At 34.2% G+C, this 22,422-nt stretch overlaps 1 protein-coding gene across 2 annotated transcripts in view; it reads right to left on the bottom strand.

Annotated features, from left to right (window-relative positions):
* Positions 1 to 335: 335 nt before the first annotated feature.
* The window catches only part of LOC121376336 (HBS1-like protein), a 55,086-nt gene continuing 32,999 nt past the window's right edge, over positions 336 to 22,422 (bottom strand). For both annotated transcript variants that reach the window (XM_041504181.1, XM_041504182.1), the window contains 12 exons: positions 20,498 to 20,918; positions 19,918 to 19,997; positions 18,762 to 18,921; positions 17,343 to 17,455; positions 12,417 to 12,533; positions 10,906 to 11,139; positions 8,412 to 8,585; positions 7,804 to 7,899; positions 4,014 to 4,117; positions 2,447 to 2,547; positions 1,286 to 1,430; positions 336 to 630 (listed from right to left, as the gene is read on the bottom strand). In XM_041504181.1, the coding sequence (XP_041360115.1) occupies positions 598 to 630; positions 1,286 to 1,430; positions 2,447 to 2,547; positions 4,014 to 4,117; positions 7,804 to 7,899; positions 8,412 to 8,585; positions 10,906 to 11,139; positions 12,417 to 12,533; positions 17,343 to 17,455; positions 18,762 to 18,921; positions 19,918 to 19,997; positions 20,498 to 20,918 (1,778 nt within the window). In that variant the 3' untranslated portion in view covers positions 336 to 597. The remainder of the gene's footprint in view (positions 631 to 1,285; positions 1,431 to 2,446; positions 2,548 to 4,013; positions 4,118 to 7,803; positions 7,900 to 8,411; positions 8,586 to 10,905; positions 11,140 to 12,416; positions 12,534 to 17,342; positions 17,456 to 18,761; positions 18,922 to 19,917; positions 19,998 to 20,497; positions 20,919 to 22,422) is intronic.

Below are 22,422 nucleotides of genomic sequence, written 5' to 3'. Positions count from 1 at the left end.
CAGGTAAGCATTCTCTCAGCGTGTGTGTAGTAATTAAACACATCTTGACATGCTACTGATTGTACATCATTTCAAATGGACTGGCTCGTAACTGTGCTGGTCAGCACTACTGAGTGGCATCCTGTATAAACATGTCAACACAGGTTGTTCTGTTCCTGTCCTGGATGGAGGAGCCGGCGAAAGTCAACACCTGCGCCCATGACAGGCGTGTGCTACAACAGCTTGTTTTGAATGTGCACATTAAAACCTATGACCTGACCTTGTTCTCTGTCGGTTATGTTATTTTAATTTATAGGATATTACCAAGTTGAAAAACAGAATAAAAACTGAAAACGTTTATGGTCAATATACATTTTTAATTCTATTACATCTCAAATGTATAACTTATGGTAATCTATACACTACATATTCAATCTGTGTACAATGTATTTTACATATTTTGTGATACAGTTTCAGTGATGGTTTTTCAACTTATTTATTGCATATGGGATTTTTAGTAAAAACAACCCAACAAACTTTCACACATGTACAATCAACACATTCTTCTTTTAAGTTCTGCATAAATAACATGTGGCAAAATTTCATTCTGTATAAATGTTACTGTTCATCTTGAGTTTTGGACTGCAAAATCTACAAAAGAAATGAAACAGTGTAAGTAATATGTAGACTATGTAATAGGTTAAACAATGTAAAGCTGCAAACCTGCCTCCTGGTTCAAAACTTTAGTAATGCAAAAACACAAACTCAACTTGGCTACCAATGGACACCATGAACTGTGTTTATACAAAATACAAGTCTTGTCAGTATTTCTTTAGCATACTGTATAGCTAAATATTCCAGAAAACTCTCAGCACTTTCCCCCCACCACCTTAAATTTGCCTATCGCACCATAACACCCAATGTGGGTGCTCCCCTCCAGTATCAAATCCTGGCTATTGATCTATATTTATGTCATGTACACTGGATAGTAAACAACATAAATAAAAGAATTGCAAATCTGCGATACAAAACTGAAAAATGTTTTCCAAATCATTGAACATTTAAAAAACATACTTGAGACTGTATCTTTTAGACCTAAATTTCAGTTTTTAATTTGAAATTATATTAATTTTGAGCTACTACAAACACCAGGACAGCCAGAAACACACTGAATTTGTCAACATTGATAACTTGAACAAAGAATTTAAGTAATGTGTAAGTTACAGGTAAAAAGCTGTACAGCCAAGTAATCTGGAGTTTGTAATGAGTAACCAATGTCACAACAAAAAGACTCCAACTTAGTTACCTCTTCGACCATTCCTGCTGCTATAGTTGCTCCTCCCGATCTGAGCATGAAGCGGCCAAGATCCTTGTAGTCACGGTACAGCTCCACACACACCATCCGCTCAAACTCTATCTCTACCACAGCACTGGTGTTCTTCAACAGACACCTACAATCAGTCGGAACAACTGTCATCCACGAGTACAACACATACATTTATCATTTTGTGCTCTACCTAGGAGCAACATGATTTCTTGTTCTGTGGTCACCAATGGGCAGACTATAAACTAAAACTTCCCACTTCTAATTAATATTGAGTCTATTTTAAAACAATTCAGGATCCCATAACAAAATTTATGATAGCAAGAATAAATAAAAGTAATTTAAAAAGCTCCAAAATACCTAAATTAAATATCATATATTATGTTTGTCGAGTTTTCACCTGGAGATTTTCCCTCTAGGATAGACCGAGTGAACTCACAGCACACTAACAAGCATTGATTCATGACTGGTAGTAGTACCGGTATTATGTTAGTGACAATACTGAATATTGTGTCTTCATATTAGACTTGTAATCCCATTTATTAATATTATAAGAATACGAAATAAATCAAACTACATGTACCATTTGTTTATTTAATTTTATATTCTTGTTAGTGAATGCAAGATGCTATATGAGATACATGAATTAAATGTTCATATATCTTGATTGCAGCAAGCGTGCAGTCTATATAAAAATAGTGACTACTACAAGTGTACCATTAAAATAGCCAAATTATTTACATGACACAGGTCAAGGTCAACTACAGTTAGATTAGTCAACTGTTCACGACTACTTGTACCAACTAGTCAACTAATGATTTTGGTAGTTGATTTCAGAAGTAGTATTTATTTCAAATGATAATAATAGTAGATGCAAGATGTCTTTTATACCTACTACCCACTGAGATGAGTGACGTAGCTGGAAAAAACAACTGTTTATTTATTAAAGGAGATGGAATCAATCCCAGGAAACATATTGAAGCAAACGACCACCCACTGAGTTGCATTCTGCTCCACTACTGCAGACAAGAGAACACCTAAATCACAGGCTGTGACAGAACCTTCACAGAATTAGGAGACTAAAAATGGAACTGTTACCACTGAAACCTTTATTTCAATTTGGCCAAGATTCAAACACATTACCTTGGTTTGTTTTTCACAATTTCTCCTGTAGTTTTATTCAGTTGAGCAACAAGTCGCTTTATCACAGCTGGTTCATTAATAGACTGGTAGTGAAATACCATCTACAAAATATTATTGAATGAATACATAAGACAATCAAAAACTAAATAAACTAAAATGACAGTACAAGCTTTAACATTTATCTCTTCAATTTTTATAAAAGTATTCCTTCAAAATGTTTCCAATGACCATTAAAACAGTACAGACTGACTACTGTAAAGATCGATCACTGAACTTATTAAAGTTGCCAATTGGCAAGATATTTAGTGGGGGGGGGGGGGGGGGGGGGGGGGGGGATAAAGACATTTATCCTATTTGGTTTCCTTGATATATATTTAAGATAAATAAAGTGAAGAAAAAAAAAAGTATGACAGAAATATTTCAACCTGAAAAAACCCACAAAAACACAAAAACAAACACTAATGCACATGATTCTAACTACAAATAGGTTTATGTATAAAATAAACAAAGCAGACACCTTTTGCAGATTGACAACTGAAACATTAAATCATTTGTTTTAGGAATGCAATACTGTAAAAAAAAATTGGATGCAATTTACAGACCTCTCAACCTCGAGGCACTGGAAAACTGGACACTGAAGACCAAAAACCTGGAGATTTCAGTACAAACCTGGAGATTGACCTATTCAAACATATTCAAGTGCTAAGCAAAATAAAGTGGTTGTTCTTTTGTGTAGAAAGCAATATTTGACAGGTGACGTCATGGAATTTTCACTTCTACATCATGCGTGCAAACTCTCAACAAGAATGCGAGAGACTGGTAGCGATAACTTTATTTGGCATTGCTCTTTTAAATATGGATTGTTGTGTCCATTCCTCTCATTTTGTTTCTTATTTCTGACCGGATTGGCCGAGAACTCGACTGAGCAAGAACAGAAATTGTTTTAACTACAATGAATTTTTATCGCAAGAGAAAAACCGCGAGATTTTCGATAAAAACCGTGAGATTTTCGCGGCTTACTGTGAGACCGTGAGATTTTGTGGAAAACCGTGAGTCTCACGGCAAAACCTTTAGAGGTCTGAATTTATAAAATGGGTCAAAACTAATTGCCTCCATATTGAAAATCTCAAATTAAGTGCTGAACTAATACTATTTGGGTTTTCTAAAAAATATTTTTATTATTGTAAAAAATGAATTATATACAAGATATTAAATTGAAAAAATTCGGAAAAGCTGATTTTTTGCAAACAATTGTCAAAATATGCAGCCCTCCCCCCCCCCCCCCCCCCAAGATTAATAACATCAAAAATTGTTCTGAATCATGTACATGTGGATATATACATGTAAAATGTATATTCAGTGTTATAACTTAGCCTTTATGAGTTGTTTCAATCAGAGTACTAACGTTACAGTATTCTACATACATGTGTAACAATGCATTGATAATTAGTGGATAAATGTGTGTGTGTGTGTGTGTGTGTATATGTGTGCGCGCATGTCTTGTAATGTGTAATTAATGTTATATATAGCCTGTCAGGTTTTGTACAATGATTACAATGTTACTTACTGGAAATCCTTTTGTAAGAGGCACTTCCAGATTAAAAATGACAATCTTAGCACGAATCCTTGTGGAGCACTTACATGGTGACAGGGGATGACAAAGTACACTACCTGCAAGAGATTTGTTAAACATCAACAAAACAATCATTAAAATACATGGCACTGCCAACAATTAAAATATGATTATGCTTTTGTTTATATCATTGTTTACTGACATACCAGACGTGACAATTTTTACAATATACTGGCTACCAGTGACCTAGAATGTGGTAGCCCAGCAAACATTTTTGTTAGTTCCCAAAATAAAATAAATAATGGGGTAAAAACAAAATAATCGGAGCACCGTAAAATAATGTCTTCTCTCAAGAAACTAGAAGGGCATTTTTCATATTCTTTTCTGAAAGGCAGCTACACCTACATTGTGTAGCTTCCCTGTCCCCAAATGTTTTATAGCACTGCATCTTTTTTATGGTTAAATACATTCTGATGCATATTTCAGGTACGGTCAAGTAAAAAAAAAAAATTGGTTAGTGTCCTTATTTAAATAATTTTCAGAGTAGGGAGGGATTTTTTTTTTTTTTTTTTAATGAATCTATAATTTTAACATTAGATAACCAAAATGATGCTTGTGTCAGTTTAAATACAAGGCTACTGTTTTCAATGACTGCTACACTCTTAAGTGCTAATAAAACATGACAATGAACCATGCTATATTACTTAAGTACAGGTATAGGGTTTTAAAAATACCATATATTTATTAAACTACACATGTATGTGTGTATGAATTTACCGTCACTGTTCCTATAATAAAATCTATCTTAAAATCCCAGTGTTTTGTTTAAAATCTAAAATATTAATTCATGTTTGCTATTTATATAGTTTTTATTAACAAACTCCAAGTTCTAAACAATGAACAATTTGCCTGCTTGAATTCAAACATTTCCAGAAATATATTCATCTGTACTTGTGTAAGAAATATTTTTATCAACATTTTTTGCTTGATTCAAAAGTGTACATTGGCATTAACTCCCTCCAGACCTAGTGTACAATCTGTATGCACGTGAGAATGTTCAGAATTGTGAATAGCCGCTATGCTAAAAAAATGAATAGCCGCTATGCTAAAAAAAATACTAACTAAATAAAGACATCATTGGGTTTTTTAATCAACAAACCAATATGCTGACAGACCACCTCTCATTCTTGTCTCATTCTCCCTCAAACATGTAAAGTGGTGTATTCACCCTTTATCATTTTACTGTTATTCATTGTTATAGTGCTGCTTTATTATTATTATTATTATTATTATAGCCATGTTGAATTTTGCTCCTTATTTAACATTTTCCATTAGGAATTATTATCAGCAGAACAATCAATTGCTAATGAATTGTATATTTTACTGTCAATCATGGTATCAGTAATTATTTGGTAGCAAAAGCAATAAAAAAAAACTAGCCATAGGCCTTGGGAGAACAATAATCAAATGGAGCTTTTAAAGGTGAAGTGTACTGGGGCCAGAAATGTAACCTTTGTGATTATGGCTGAGGTGTAGAGTTCATGAAAATATAAGATGATATTTTCTACAGTGATGTTATTGTATTGCTTCTGTATTATCGTGGGACAGTTGGAGAACAGAACATATGTGTATATCTCCTCACATGCAATGAAGGAAGATATTCCAGTCATACCCAGTACTTGCTATATATGATCATGGCCAGCTAAAATATAACAAGCACTGTATAATAATTTCTGTATTCTGTCCAACTGGCTGCGACACTGTGAGGTCTTTCCAAGAGTTTCAAAAAATGCTAAGTTTACTGCGTAATGATGAAGAAAGTTGAACAGTTTTAGTAGTTCCCAATTTGGAAACACAGGAAATATTATTTTAGGAATAGAAAATGGCAGCCACTAAATTTGTTGGGTCATATACAATGTTGACTGCACTTCGTTAAACAATATTCAGTAAGACATTGTCAATAAGAAGAGTGAGCTTGCAGAGAAATGGCCATCAACTGAAGTGAAGACAACTGCACATGCAGACTGCACTGATGCTTCTACCCGTTCATAGTGAAAAAGCACCACACCTATGCATGAGGATCGCACCCAGTTTGATTTTGAGAAAACACTTGATGGTATGGTTTACTCAAACTGATGAAACAAGGCTCTGTTTGCTTCAAAATTGCTGGCCACCACAGGTATCCCCAACCAATAACACTGAATGTGTTATAGTTACGTTATATATGTAACTATAGTATTCGTACTAGGGGTTTCTGAATGTTATGTTATATATGTAACTATAGTACTCGTACTAGGGGTTTCTGAATGTTACGTTACATATGTAACTATAGTACTTGTACTAGGGGTTTCTAAATGTTACGTTATATATGTAACTACAGTATTCGTACTAGGGGTTTCTGAATGTTACGTTACATATGTAACTACAGTATTCGTACTAGGGGTTTCTGAATGTTATGTTACATATGTAATATAGTACTCGTACTAGGGGTTTCTGAATGTTATGTTATATACGTAACTATAGTATTCGTACTAGAGGTTTCTGAATGTTACGTTAAATATGTAACTATAGTATTCGTACTAGGGGTTTCTAAATGTTACGTTATATATGTAACTACAGTATTAGTACTAGGGGTTTCTGAATGTTACGTTACATATGTAATATAGTATTCATACTAGGGGTTTCTGAATGTTACGTTACATATGTAATATAGTATTCGTACTAGGGGTTTCTGTTTGGGGCTACCTGTGGTCTGCACTAGTTGGCCCACTTCTTAGTTTTCAATTTGCTCATGTATAGCAATGTATCCAAGAGATGCACCAGATGACTTTGTTGATTGTGCAGACCCACCAACACAAGTTACGGCAGTTGAAAGTGAATCTGACGGTGAATCAGAAGGTAACTAGTTTGTATAGGCCTATAGGACAGTAGTATGTACAACACATTGTGTTTGTTTTGTGCACTACCCTCATGTTTTTCGTCTTGGAGTTTTGCTAAACAGTCTTTCATTCACTCATTCACTCGCTCACTAATTCATGCATTTGTTTATTTATTCAGGCCTTAGTGCTTGAGTGTTTCTGGATACTGATAGTTGTATACTGACAAAATCAATTTCCGTAGCAACCATTTGATCTATGGTTTGCCATATGTCCACTATCTTGAATTATTATTTTAGACAATCATTTATAATTTGCAATTGTATTTTATTTTATTAATCTTCAAAACGTGCTAACTAAATTTATCAAAGATCTAAACCTGACATGTGACACCCATTTTGCTTTTTTCTGTCAAATTACAAAATTTTATATTATTAGATTTTCATACCAAAAATGCTGCCATTTTAGTCAGCCATTTTGAATGTTTCTCAACCCAATATCTGACAGTATAACAAAAAGTTTTAATGAACTCACTGAACCCATAAAGATCAGTATTGACACCAAGATAACATTTATACAACTTTAATGATAAACTGGCTGCCATTTTGGAAAAGGGCTGCCATCTTGTTCGCACCATATCATCTTATATTTTCACAAACTCTACACCCCAGAGATTAATTTCAGCCATAGTGACAAATGTTATACTTAGCCTCAGTTACCTAAAAAATAATGCTCTTTTTCAGTTTCTGCTGCAGGACCATATGGCCTTTGCAAGATGTGAAAAATATTTAAATTCCCCAATTAAATATATTTGAATAAAATCTGCATCATTGTTGAAATATGTGAGTATTCACAAATATCAATGGCCCATGATACAAATACGTGATAAAAAATAAACTGATGCTTACCTATATTTACATTATTTATTTCAAGTCCACTGAGAGTAATAATCACATGATCTCCTGCGAAAGCCAATCCAGATGGTGCGTCATCAATATATACACCTATAAAGACAATAACATGAGAATTTATCAACAGGTAATGCTTCATAAAAAGGAAACCTATAGTATCAGGTTCAAACTCTCAAATACTTGACACTTAATTATTATCTATAGGTACTCCTCAAGTTCTTCACCATTCATTCGCAGATGTGTACAATGTAAGTGGTCACTGTTTTTGACACAGCAACACGGATGTCACCTTAGGGTCATTAACAAGGCGAACTCAGGCTGATGAACACAATGTTTTGGCACACTTCGCCCGCTGGTCAAGGAAGTTTGATGACAGCATATCATTTAAATTGTAAACATTTGTGAGGTCACAACAATTTTAGTTGGTGTCATTACTTATTATTGATATGTATGGGCATGGGTGTGTGTGTACCATCCATATACCTATAAAGATTTCAACTTGAGATTTGTGAACTTCAATATGGAAAAAAGAGAAGGTTTTATCATTTTGTTAATTTTGTCCACGAGGCATGTAGTAATAAAGCATGTGCGAATGAGCGTATCACCTTTTATACTAGCACTGACACCTGCTGGCATGACAATCACTCGATCCCCATTCTGAATGTGGCCCGCTCCAACTCGACCCGAGATGCTGAATCCACTTCCTACTCCTTTGAAAACATCACCGATATTTAATCGGAATGCTTTGTCTATAGGACGATCCAGAGATGTGAATTTATCTGAAAAATAATATTAATGATTTGATAATGTTGGTAATAACCATTAAGAAGTTTTTCCTACAATTTAAAATGTAGTTTGTTTTTAACTTTTCATGAAAAAAATTATAAAAAAAAAGATAATTTGTTTTTACAAATCACTCTTTTTCTGAAGCAATGCATACTTAATACAGATATACATGTAACTACAATTATTACCCCTCTGATCATTGACAAGGCGGAAAGTATTTTTCATATTTTCTCTGAGAAATAATTCATTGGTGTAACATATAATATTACGGGACGATTTGATGCCTACAAACCAATTAACATGTCAGTAGTAAATATGATGTCATCATAATTTGGCAAACATACAAAATGAAAAATGTGAAAATGCACTACTTCATAAAAAAATAACTAAAATATACTACATTTTCAAATACACTGTAGCCAAATGGCGATCTTCGAGACCTATATAGCACTAACCTAGACATCTTTGTCACTTTTATACACTCAGCTAGTATGTAACTGCTGTCACACTGCATTATAAGCTGCAGACTTGTACTTCTGTAGAAGTACACGGCAACGACACTTGTCATAACATGGAGTATGCGTGGCGTCACCCATCAGTTTGGTTGTCAGCAGGCTGTCCACAAAGACCAGAATTCTGGGGGTTTTTTCCCCCCGGCTTGGATGATTGAACCCGCGATTAAACACGAGCGACAATTGGTTGAAATTTATTATATGTGACATAACGCGCAATTGGACCATTGGATATGCATGTAATTCACTAATAGGACCAGTGTATTGTAATGGAACCAGTGTAATACCAGCGTACTACAAGCGGGTCACACTTAAAAGGACCGATTTAAGGACGCATTGAAAGATTTTTTGAAATTTGTTTTTAAAAAAGCAGAATACTATCTTTATAATTCGTAGGGCAGAATGGGAATAAAAAAATTGTAATTATTCCGCCAAAATTGTAATAGTTGGCAAGTATGGGTTAGGGTTTCTCAGCTCTATGTTCCCTCAGGGCTAGGGCTAGGGTTAGGGTTAGGGTTGGTGTTAGCTGAGGAACATAGAGCTGAGGGAACATAGACATGATCCCCTTTTAACAGCTCACAGCTATTGTTCTTAAGGGAGGCAAGCAGCCGAAATAGACATCACTTAAATTAGTAGAGCTCTGTTAATTCTCAACCGATTTTAGCTACAAATGTTACAGTGTATTTTGTTACAGTAACAAAATATAAGTTCCTAATTAAAATTATTAACCCAATGTAAGCCAGGCCTGTAGGAAACCAGGAGAAGGGGACATAATTGTCTTGTCCAAGGTTATCTTTCACTTTTATCAAAGGCTAATGCTAAAGCATGCACACATATAAAGATAACAATAGAATATTCCACGACTGCACGGAACATTTAAGGGTTTGGTCAACTAATTGAGTTCCTTTGTCAGCATTGTTTTAAGTGATTTTATAAGAAAGGACAAATCACATCTGAAATCCTGACATCAAAACTTAAATGATGCAATAACGGTCCCTGGATTACTGCAATAAACATCAACTTAAACACAATGCTATAAACACTATGACGAGTCTTCGTAGTTTAACAAGAATTTACATTGCATATGTTAGCAATAGCACTATTACATGCATATTTTCACTTTCAATATTTATTGTTATTTTAATAGCATTTAAAATTATTTAAAATATTGTTAAGTAATACAAATTATTGATATAGAAAATATTCATCTTGTGGTCACATGGTGTGCACATTAGTTTTTATTCAATATAGAACATTCTTTGAGCAATTATAATTGTTTTTGGTAAAAATATTAAAGATTTGTGGAACATTTTATGATGAAATGTCTAGATATTTGGTGCTTTTCTTATGCAAGTAACCAATATATATGTTTATAAAGCTATTCAATTATGCAGTATAATTTGTATTGATTTAATGTTAAAAGATTTTGCACAGCAGAATAAAAAGCAAATAACCAATTTGTGCTATAAACAGATATATGCAATTAAGTGGATTCGACTGTATTATAAAATACAAGTTATAGCATAAATGTACTCAGAATAGTGTGCAATGTCTTTATATATTCATATATATAGGCCTACATGTAATGATACTGAAAATAAAACGTTTTTATATCACAAGAAAATAGCTGCGGTAATAAATGGAATAACAAAGTCTGTACCAATTATTATGAAATTTATGTCACGCATGAAATAATTTACATTTGTCACTTGCTAAAGCTCATGCCAGCTGAAAATTGTTTCACTCGGGACATAAATTTCATAGCAACTGGTAAGTTGTTTATTATCCTCTATTTACTCACCTATCTGTTCAACTAGTGTGGGTCCGTCATACCAGGAGGATAAAAATGGATCTTTGACTGGTTTTGTAAGGTTTTCTCCTCCCAACCCACTACATGGGACAAATGAAATATCAGTTTCCTTGAAGCCTGCTTGTTTGAGAAACTGTCCAATCTTATGCACAATGTGATCATAGCGGGCAGACGACCAGTCCACGGTGTCCATTTTATTCACAGCTACAATCAACTGTGAGACGCCTGGAGATAAAAACAGATAATTTTATGTCCTTTAATATTGCATTTTATCTTCACTTTGGTTTTCTCTGTATCTCTTTTCTTGTCTGACTTGTGCTAATTTTATTATCAGACCACAATTTATAACATTACTAAGTGTGAAATCACTTTTATTCATGGTGGTATAATTTTCTTATAATTTGTGGTCTAGTGTAGTCAACAAATTTAAGAACACCACAAAAATAAAATACATGTATACATACAATTACAAATTCATAATACTTTTTTTTTTATCTACTAATTTAAGCACCCAACAAAAGATGCATTTTGGTAAAACCAAAACAAAATTATGCACACAAACAAAGGAATTCACAGTATTTGGAAGATAAAAGGTGCCATAAAAACATCTTGTTTATCAGATATCATGATACCAATTCATTATCATTCAGTTATATTTTGTGAAACATTGTTTGACAAATATACTTATAATATACTTGTCATGTCCTAATATATATTCTCAATAAAAGAAAATGCTAAGTGCAAACTATTCACTGTAAAAAATGTCTTTCCCTTGTCCATTACAAAATACACTACATTAATTGATATCAAGTTGTAATAACATCACTAACCAGCATGAAATTTTCTTACAAAATTTTTGTCAACAATATTCAATGTAACAACATATTACTTTTTTAAAAGTAAGTGTGTGAATGTCTCATACAAAAGGCATGTATTAACTTGAACTTGCCCATACATCAATTCCAACACAGAAACACAAGTTTTATATTTCCCTTACGGAAATGGCTTATACAAATTTATAAGTGGAATATACTTTACTTATACTTCACTTATATATATGGTTAACACTTCACCTATATGTCACATATACTTTGTATAAATGATACCTCATTTGCATACAAAATCCTAATTGTTTACTTATAAGTCACTTATACTTGAAAAGTATTAACAACTTATACTTCACTTATAAGTGAAAAAGATAAGTCATTTCAGTAAGGGCTGTTTACAAGTTTTAATAGCTATAATAACACAACTTTTATTTCTACTTTTTCTTGTATATGGTCAGTGAATTCATTGGCAACTTGAATTTTAAAATGGCTATCATTTTAATATATTTTGCATCCAAATTTTGTTCTTTACGTTTATCATTCTTTACATGTTAAGAAGACAATTATGAATTAAAATCTTCATATATTTTGTAACGATTGGAATTCCAGAGTTACAACATTTCTGACACTATATAAGAATGTGAAACCAATCTTTATAAAACTGCCTTTGCCTACCAAGAGATCTGGCCAGTACAGTGTGTTCTCGGGTCTGTCCACCGGCCTCAAAACCTGTTTCAAATTCTCCTTTTGTGGCATTAATCACTAAAATGCCAACATCAGCCTGGGCAGTACCTTAATATAAAAAATAAAAAATAAAAATAAAATGAAAAGTAATGTCATTTACTATATATTATTACTGATAATATTACCTTCTCCCAAATACTAAATATACATATTTTAAATGTAACACATGTGTTTTAAACTCATATATATTTTGAATATGGTGATTCAGCCATCACTAGATGCAAGGTTAAGTTCGTTTGGAAGGTCAGACAGTAACCTTGCATTCTTCTTCTTGACAAAGGTAGCTCTACCTGGCATAGCTATAACATACATATACATGTTAAGTCCTGGGTGGAAGAAAGAAAATCTGATATGTTCTGCAACTGGTGAACAGTCACTGTAGAAGTCAACATCTGTCACAGGCCTTCTAGAATTAGAGACCGCACCGGAAGACTGGTAGTGCCACTCACATCCGTTACACCACTGCCGAATGCAAGGTTTGAAAAGCACATGTTAGTTAACGTCTATAAAACATTTATTGTTTAATATTGGAAGAATACCAGTACTTGTAACAGGTATAAAATACATTGATAAAACTTTATAACAAATATAGAACTCGTGTTACTTGCCACTTTACGTTTTATTCAGTGGCAAAGTGAAAAAATAGCGATATCGCATTTAATTATTGAAAAATAGTGTTGTTGTCATTATTGCAAGTATTTATTTTTGTGAGGTAATTATATTTAATTTATTACTCTTGCAGTACATGACAAAATTTAGATGTTTGATTTATTGTATAACTGTGATCGCCCGTTAACATCTTCCTGTTTGTCTGTTTACTACAATCCAAGATGGCGGATATTTGTTTACATTTTCAATGATTTGTTATTATGAATACATTTATTGGGGCCCTGATACATCTGTTGTTAGGGAATCACATAAAAATAATCCCTATAACCACATCTTCATAATTAACAGATGTAGGACAAAATGTCATTGGAAAAAATGTCGTCAAAATATCAACTATTAAAGTGGAAGGAAGGAAGGAAATGTTTTATTTAACGACACACTCGGCACATTTTATTTACGGTTATATGGCGTCAGACATATGGTTAAGAACCACACAGATATTGTGAGAGGAAACCCGCTGTCGCCACTTCATGGTCTATTCTTTTTGATTAGCATCAAGGGATCTTTTATATGCACCATCCCACCGACAGGATAGTACACACCGCAGCCTTTATTACACCAGTTGTGGAGCACTGGCTGTAATCAATTAAAGTGGTACCCAGGTAAAAATGTCAACTTTGACATTATACTTAATGTGTAAAAAAAAAACTTTTTAAAATCCTAACCATGTATTCTACGACTTTTCGTTTTACCAATTAAACCACTGTTTGCACACCTTTGACAATGACAGCACTAAATGTGTATATAATTGTCCCAATAACAGCATGGGTGATGTAATTTTGTTTTTTAATGCCACTAACTTATTTTAAAAAAATCAAAGACAGGCTGGCTAATACGCCATACAAACAACAATGAAGCATTCTCCAATTATTCCAAATTTTGTAATTATGAAGAAACTCAATTTCCCAAAACCTAACACATACATCTGTTACCTCTCTTGCTCTGTCTTTCTTTTCCTCTCTCCCCCTCTTTCACTGTCTCACTTCTCTCTATCTCTCATATATAACACACACACACAAGTTGACATTTTGACAGAGATACAACATTAATGGTACACATTTTGTCCTCTTACATATTGACCATTGAGCTGTATATCACTTTTTCCATGGCCGACTGATGCTCTTTACTCTGTACAATTGAATGCTGTGATAATGTGGGTAACGAATGAGGAGTTATATGTAGCACATGCCGATGATGGTAATGTTCATTTGTAATGCACAAATGAGTTTTATTACATTCCACATGTTGTATGATATATGCTTATGCAATAAAAATGGCCATTTTCTTATGTAGAACCCTTTTTGGGGGTGGATGGGTATTATAATGACCAATTAGTCGATTATACTGATTATAATAATGGTACTGAAGGTATTTTATTTGAAAATAATGAATACATTTCTACAATTTTGAGTGTGCCAAACTTTTTGGGTTTTAATTTTCTTTTGCAAAACGGAGTTACCTACCCTGATTACAAATGTTTTATTTTGGGGGTCAGGGCTAATTGAATTTTTTTTTTTTTGAATTTTTAAAATTCTTTTAAAGGCATTTCTTCAGTATAGCAAACAATCAATATCATTCTTGTCATATTTAAAAAGTGTCTGCGGTCCCTACTAGAATACGGTGGCCCGATGCCCGAGGCCAGTGTTTTTTGGATACGGGCCAGTGAAAGTTACTTTGTGCAATCCCGATGGCAAGTGATAAAAAAAAATCTAAACAATCTACCAACGTTATGTCCTACGATTATACAAAAAACAAAAGAAACATCTACAAGTCACTTCTTTCGATTTGGTATCACATGCAATATTTCACTAACAAATAGTTGGCCACCAGTAATCTCTGACCCATCCATGACATCAATATACCTACTGATGTAACTTTATTAAAGTTATAAAGTGTAAACATTGGAAAAACAAAAGTTCATTGTTTTGCCGCCATTTTGTTTTTGACACTGGAATCCAAAGATTTGTTACTCTAATACTAATAATATGCAAAATGGTAACCAGTCTTTTATTAGTTTTAAAGCCGCACACCCTAATTCCATCCAGCGAAAATAAATTATAATTTGGTTAATCTACAAACCTGTAACACACTTAGATCACGTTTTTATCAAATGGAGTGAAAAAGTAGATTTTATATCGATAAATACCATGGGAATCCCCATGTCCCAGTTGCTTGAAATAATTTTGAAAGTTAGTATTCTGATGTCACCGGTAGATGTCGTTCGAAGCACAACAATGCCTACATCACGACAAATTTCACAGAGTGAGCACAGACTTGGGGTGCGTTCTTTTCACCTCTCCTGGACATGTTCCAACTGTTCTGTCCTGGTTGTATCCCCTCTCCAGATATCGTAAGACTTAGCAAAATTATTGGTTTTAAGGGTTTGTAACGTTTTGTATTGAGACACTTACTTGTCTGAACTTTATTGTTACTGAAAATGTTCACGAACTGTGAAGAAAAATCTCACAAATGAACAACAAATCGGATGTTGATTGAGCGAACCGTGCACGAGAAAACAAACGATAATGGTCACGTGGTATACCAACATCTGTGACGTTTACACAGGAAGATTCCCTCTAAAAATAGATTGGACCTCGCTTGCTTAACGGTTTTTTCTCGACAGCACGTCTTGTGAAAAAATGCAAAAAATGCATTTCGTGGTTTTACAAACATCAGGATTACCAAAAAGCACTTCAGGTGAATGGAAATGTGTATTCTAAATAATAAAATGTAAGTAAAGTGCAATTTTATTTGTGAAAAATGGGGTTTAATAGCGAAAAACAACGCCATAATGGTTAACAAATAACTGTAACTAGGGTGTGTCCCTTTAAAGGTTGCATGTCACTATTTACAAATACTTTAAATGTGTAAATTATTAATTTAATTTATAAAATATGACATAAATTGCAAAAAAAGTTTTTTTTAAAAGCTTAGGAACACAGTATCATGAAATAGATAAATTTAACAAAGTACCCAAATTGAAAATTTTGAGGGGGGGTGGGGGGGGGGGCAGAGCCTTAAACTGCAATATATGTACACTTTATTCTAATAAAGGTTCTTAATTGTTTCTTTTCTCTTTTTGTTTTTTGAGGGGGTGGGTGGGTGGGTGGGGGATGAGTTCCCATTCATAAGTAAATAAATAATGCTGTTAATTGTTGTAATATCTCAGTAACATGAATTTTTTTATAACTTAGGTGGTTTTAGTGGAAACAATTAGTTTAAAATTTTAATAGGTACGGTAACTTTATTCTAAACTGATGAAAATTATTTGCATATTTTTCTAAACAAACCATAAAGCATGCCCATTGAGCCTATCTGTTGTATAAATTTACAAATTGACTAAACATGATCTCAGTATGAAAAATGGGCAAGTGAATTTTTCACCATGGCCAGTGAATTTTCAAATCCACTGGCCCTATGGCAAGTGAATTTTTCACCATGGCAAGTGAATTTTAAAAATATTCTAGAAGCCCTGGATCATCTGACTGACAGCAGAAGTGAAGACTGATTGACAGGAGGTTGAAACTTCTCCCACAATGATCCAATATAACCTAGAAAACACCCATGTCTGTCCTGATCATCACAGAATGGCTGGGATCAAGAGAGGCTTGTCAAGGTTCAAGATCCAACTGAGGAACTGGAGAATATTCTGAACAAAGCTCAATGATCACGATGCTTCATCAATCGTCTTTGTATGGATGAAAGCAAGTCCATTTGTGGTTCAGGTATTGTGAAATCAACTTAACACTCTTGTGAAGAGCCATGGAGTCATTGGTATTCCTGAAGGTAGGACCATCCATTTGTAATACCTGCCCAGAAATATAACTGCAGATAACTGTGATGATCGGGATTGATTGAAACATGTACATGTAGATAAGTGTATTTGTAGTCTATGATGCAAACCAATCTACTGGCTTAATGACTGTTCTCAATTGAACTATGAACATCTTGATCTTAAAAGAGAGTTCCAAGAAAATGTGCTTTGAAAAATGCCACACTGTGAATCATGGGCAACCATACCAATTCTTCTTGGGTACAATCCAAGTGAATGAGCATCAAGAGCAGCGTATGTACTGGCAATTTTGTCACTTTCCCACTAAACTCTATTTCTGGTAGACTTCCTAGAATAGTGTGCTTAAACCGTAGTTAATTATGAACGTAAATATTGTTGTAGTACATCATACTAACCTGTGATCATATTGGGAATAAAATCTTTGTGGCCTGGGGCATCCAGTAGTGTCACTATCTTGTGAGTTGTCTCGAAACGGGTCTGGGCAATGTCCATTGTCACACCTCGTGTCCTGTTAAGTTAATTTTGATATCACAAAATACACATATGTTGTCTTTTTACACATGTATACATGCAAATACATATATGTACAATATGCATACACAATGAATTGTACAAAGTACCATCTGTGTAACCAGAGATTACTGTGCAAACCATCAAAATGCGAAAACCCCATGATGTTAGAATTTGTCTAAACCAGGTGTTGTGCACCTCAGATTCTAGATGTCAACTGGAGTTGTTTATATGGTAATTAACACAAGCCTTTTGAAAATGAGTCGTATCACTAAGGTGGTCAACGTTAATGACCTGCATCTCAAAGTCTACTCCAGGGCCCCGTTCCACGAAGCGATCTTAGCCCTAAGATCAACTTAAGTGCAAAGGGTAGCTATGCGCTTAAGGTAATCTTAGGGCTAAGATCGCTTCGTGGAACAGGGCCCAGATCATAGTTTAAACTTTTAATTCAGAGATATTCCAATGAAATGCGAAAGCAACTACTAAAAGTAATTGATATGACATGAAATACTAAACAATCATTTTACTATTTAGTCTTAAGTTCCTGAAGTAAATATTTTGTAACATCAGTATGCTTAAACTATAACTGGATATAAGCACAAACCTCAAGTTAGAAAAAGGAAGAAGCCAACAATCCATAACACTACCAGAATCGGTAGAAGATAGTAAAGGTATTAATTAATATTTAAAGGTTTTTTGTTTATGTTGTTACCATTTCAAGTGTTACATATATTTCTTTTAAATATATATTTAAAATTAAATTTATAGAAAAATTTAAAAAATATATTTAGAGATACAGTCAGACCTCGTTGCTACGACATTCACATCATCTGACCACAAATTGTCGAGAATACACATCAATGTTATTCTGTTCATTACACCGGAATTCACACCTTCCGATACAAACAGAGCAAATTAGGAACAAATGTGCATATGACTTCTAAAAACACATCTTTACGACATTACATAATTACAGATGCTGTACTAGTTAGTTAAAATGCCTTCAGAAAAACCCTATGGAGAGACCTGCAAGTATGCTGTAATATGTACACTGTACAGCAGTAACTTTTCACATAGGGATATGTCATATAAAATGGATGATGGAATTATTTTAGACTGCAGATTTGTAAAATAAGTATAAGTGACAATGGGCAATGGAGAGAAAACCAAATTGCTACCAAGAAGTTACAAATTATCAACTCTTGAATGATCCTTATTTTCTCCCAACTTGTTCTCCCAGTAACAAGTAGTTCTATAAGAAAAAACAATTAAACCTTTAGCACTATAAGAGAAAACAATCAAACCTTTCTTCCTCCGTTTCATCAAGCACCCAAGCATAGGCGAATGATCCCTTGCCACATTTACGAGACTCCTGTTCATATTTGTGCATCGCTTTCTTGTTCACGGATCCAAGTTGGTACAAGAGATGACCCATGAGTGTACTCTTTCCAGCATCAACATGTCCTGAAAATACAAACAAAACTCAATTTCCACATGGTCATAATTAATATAATTATATATATATATATATATATATATATATATATATTTTTTTTTTTTTTTTTTTGTTTAATTTATATAGCCTTCTAAGAAGTTATGTTCTAATCATGTAATTTTCTTCTTGATAAATTATTAAATTGACAATAAACTAATTATTTTGCTATTTTGACATATTTATACATCCACTATCAAATATTTATGGATGTAAAACACATAATTACAGCATGTGCTTTACCACTATAAATTTTTGAAGAAAAAACAACTTGTAAATGAAACTATTTGGTAGTAATTTTTTATAACCACATTGCTGAAGAAAAACATCTTGAGATTTAAAGAAACCCCCCCCCCACCCCCCCCCCCCAAAAAAAGAAAAAAGTCTGTTTTGTTTAACAACACCACTAAAGCACATTGATTTATTAATCATCGGCTATTGGATGTCAAACATATAGTAATTTTGATAGTCATAGACAGGAAACCCACTACATTTTTCCATTAGTAGCAAGGGATCGTTTATATGCACCATCCCACAGACAGGACAGCACATACCATGGCCTTTGATATACCAGTCATGGTGCACTGGTTGGAATAATAAATAGCTCAATGGGCCCACCAACAGGGATTGATCCTAGACTGACCGTGCATCAGGCATGCATTTCACCACTAGGCTACATTCTGCCCTAGAAAACCCACACAAACAAGAGAAACCAAAACCACCAGGAAAGCTCTGAGACAGCCCCTTGAAGACAGAATGAAATGAGACTTAATTTGAAAAAGAGAAAGGAATGTGCATGGTAAGGTAAACAAAATTAATAAGAATAATGTGGCAGAAGAAAACGCGTACCTTTGAAATTAATAATACATGGAATGTGTTAGATGAACTTGAGATATGCTAATCTGTTACTTTTATTAACTCAATGTGTGTATTTCATCTTTATCAAAGATTTGTATTATTACACTAACCAATCACAACTAAATTTATTAGTTCTTTTTCATCTTGTCGCTTAGCATACTCCTCCTTGACATTGATCCTTGGTTTGGTTCTAAAAAAAGAAGCTTTACAGGTTCAGCAAGCAACAAATACTAATCATCAGTGTTCAGATGACCTCTGCTAATAATCATGACAAGAATTCATTAATAAGGCCAAACAAAATATCAGTTGTGATTCCTATTACTTGACTGTCCCTAGAAACAACTGTGTGACCCTAACGTTTTAAAAGAAAATCACAAAAAAGAAAGAAAAAAAAGGCTGACCGATTGATATCACCAACAAGCAGATTTATTTTTGTTTCACTCTTGTACAATATTCAATTGAGAATTAAATTGAGTTCAGATTGACGTTGATCACAGCTGTGTTTTGAAATTCTAGAAAATACTGAAACAAAAAGTACAAATGTCTACAAGGAAAACCTGTAGCAGAAGCCACAGAATTCTCATCCTTCACATTTATTCATTAACAGGTGAAATACCCATGTGATAAATACACCCACTAAATATGATGTATTGACTTGGATTCCATAAAAATAATATTATAAGCACCTACTTTGAAGATGACTTGGGTAGTGGAGGCCTGAAGTTTGGATCTTTTGCTGGGTACAAGCTCGATTCCACAGCAGAATTTGACTCGACCACTGAAATGCTGGTTGCACTTGTATCTGGACTTTTGTCAGTTTCTGAACGTAGGTTCACAGCACTATCACTACTGGGAAGAGCAACATCACTTGTAACGTCTGCCACAGTAATACCGGCATTCTGCCCTTTTAAACCATTGTCTACACTTTTAACAGCCTTAACAGGCGAGGTGTTAGGTGTTGTAACAAAGCCTCTCACTGGTTGCTTCTTGGGAGTAATAGTCAATTTTGCAACAGAATTTGAAACATCACCAACAAATCCCTGTATGCTTTCAACAGTCCTTGATGGATCTTTTAATGGTGTCACCAGTTGCTGGCCTTCAGTATTAGAAGCTGTAAGAAAAGAGTCAACAAACACCTTTTAATATACAGGAACGGCAGTTAGCGTAAAACTCTTTATTTTTACATTGTATTTACCTGCCCTCATGCACCCATACCATATACACTTTGGGCAATTCTAGCAATGGAACTTGTCATGAGAAATTAAATTTGTCTCTACAGTAATTGTTTTAATTGTGTTGTATAGAAGTATGTCTGAACTTTATAAAACTATATGCAGATTAGTGATTTTCATTCAGTTGTTAAAGGTGTAGGCTTATTAAGTTGCGTATATAAAATTTTCTTTTGGATCGATGCTGTGTAATTCATTGAAATACAAAAATAATTAAATAACAAAATTGAAATCTTGCTTTCCTTTCAAAGTATGTATAGTGTTGTTACAGGTCTGAATTCCCAACTAAGAAACGTGTGACAATACATCGTTTGGTCACAGGTGTGAAAGTCTGTGGCATGTTTTTTTTTTCTTTTATTTGTGGTTATGACTGCTTGATTGAGAAGTAATCTTCACATTGTCACACACACATAACCACAAATCACCAATTCAACAAATATCCAGTTGAAAGTCGACCATCAAGGTAACCTTCAACATAACAAATGCAAGGTCAAACTACAGTTAAAACTTTTGCACAGTTCTTTACACTGTGTTTTTAAATAACTTAATTTTAGATTTTTTTTTTATATTGATGTTGATCATCAATTTATTTATATATTTATATTTACCCAATAGCCGATATATACCAGTACTCTTCAAAAAAAGAAATTTGACATTGATTTTCAAAGTTTAATAAAAAAAACACCTGGTAGACATGATACAAGCAACCAAAGATCAAGACACCATGGGAAGGGGATTACTCTGTACATGTCTGAAACAGTATCTCTGGGAATCCACCTGAAACATGTATACAGGCATGTATGTGACATAGGGGTGGGCAAAATGTCAGTATCGGTTATGACCACCACGAGCCCTGATGACAGCTTGACAACGGCGATGCATGGAAGCAATCAAATGTTGCACAACACACTGTGAAATGTTCTGCCACTCATGCTGCAGTGCCGAAAGAAGTTGCGGAAGTGTCTGGGGTGGTGGATTCCTCCGGCGCAAGCGCTGATCCAGTGCATCCCATAGATGTTCTACTGGGTTTAAATCCAGCAAACAGGCAGGCCAAGGTAATGTCTGGACGTTGTGGCGCTGCAGAAACTCCTGACTAACACGTGCAACATGTGGTCTGGCATTGTCATGCTGAAACATTCCACTGTTGATGTTCATGTGCAGAAAGATGTGATGCTGGAGGATCTCGTCTCGATACCTGATGCCCGTCAGTGCACCTGTCACATGCACAAGAGCCGTCCTACCACCATGATGGATTTTTTCCCACACCACGACACTGCCACCACCAAAACGGTCGACTTGTTGCACGCAGTTTGGAGCATAATGTCCCCTCGATGTCTACAGACATGTGTGCATCCATCAGCATGTGACAGGAGAAAATGAGACTCA

Source organism: Gigantopelta aegis, chromosome 6 (assembly GCF_016097555.1).
Source record: "Gigantopelta aegis isolate Gae_Host chromosome 6, Gae_host_genome, whole genome shotgun sequence".
In the NCBI taxonomy this organism is placed as follows: Eukaryota; Metazoa; Mollusca; class Gastropoda; order Neomphalida; family Peltospiridae; genus Gigantopelta; species Gigantopelta aegis.
This window is presented reverse-complemented; position numbering and strand designations above follow the sequence as displayed.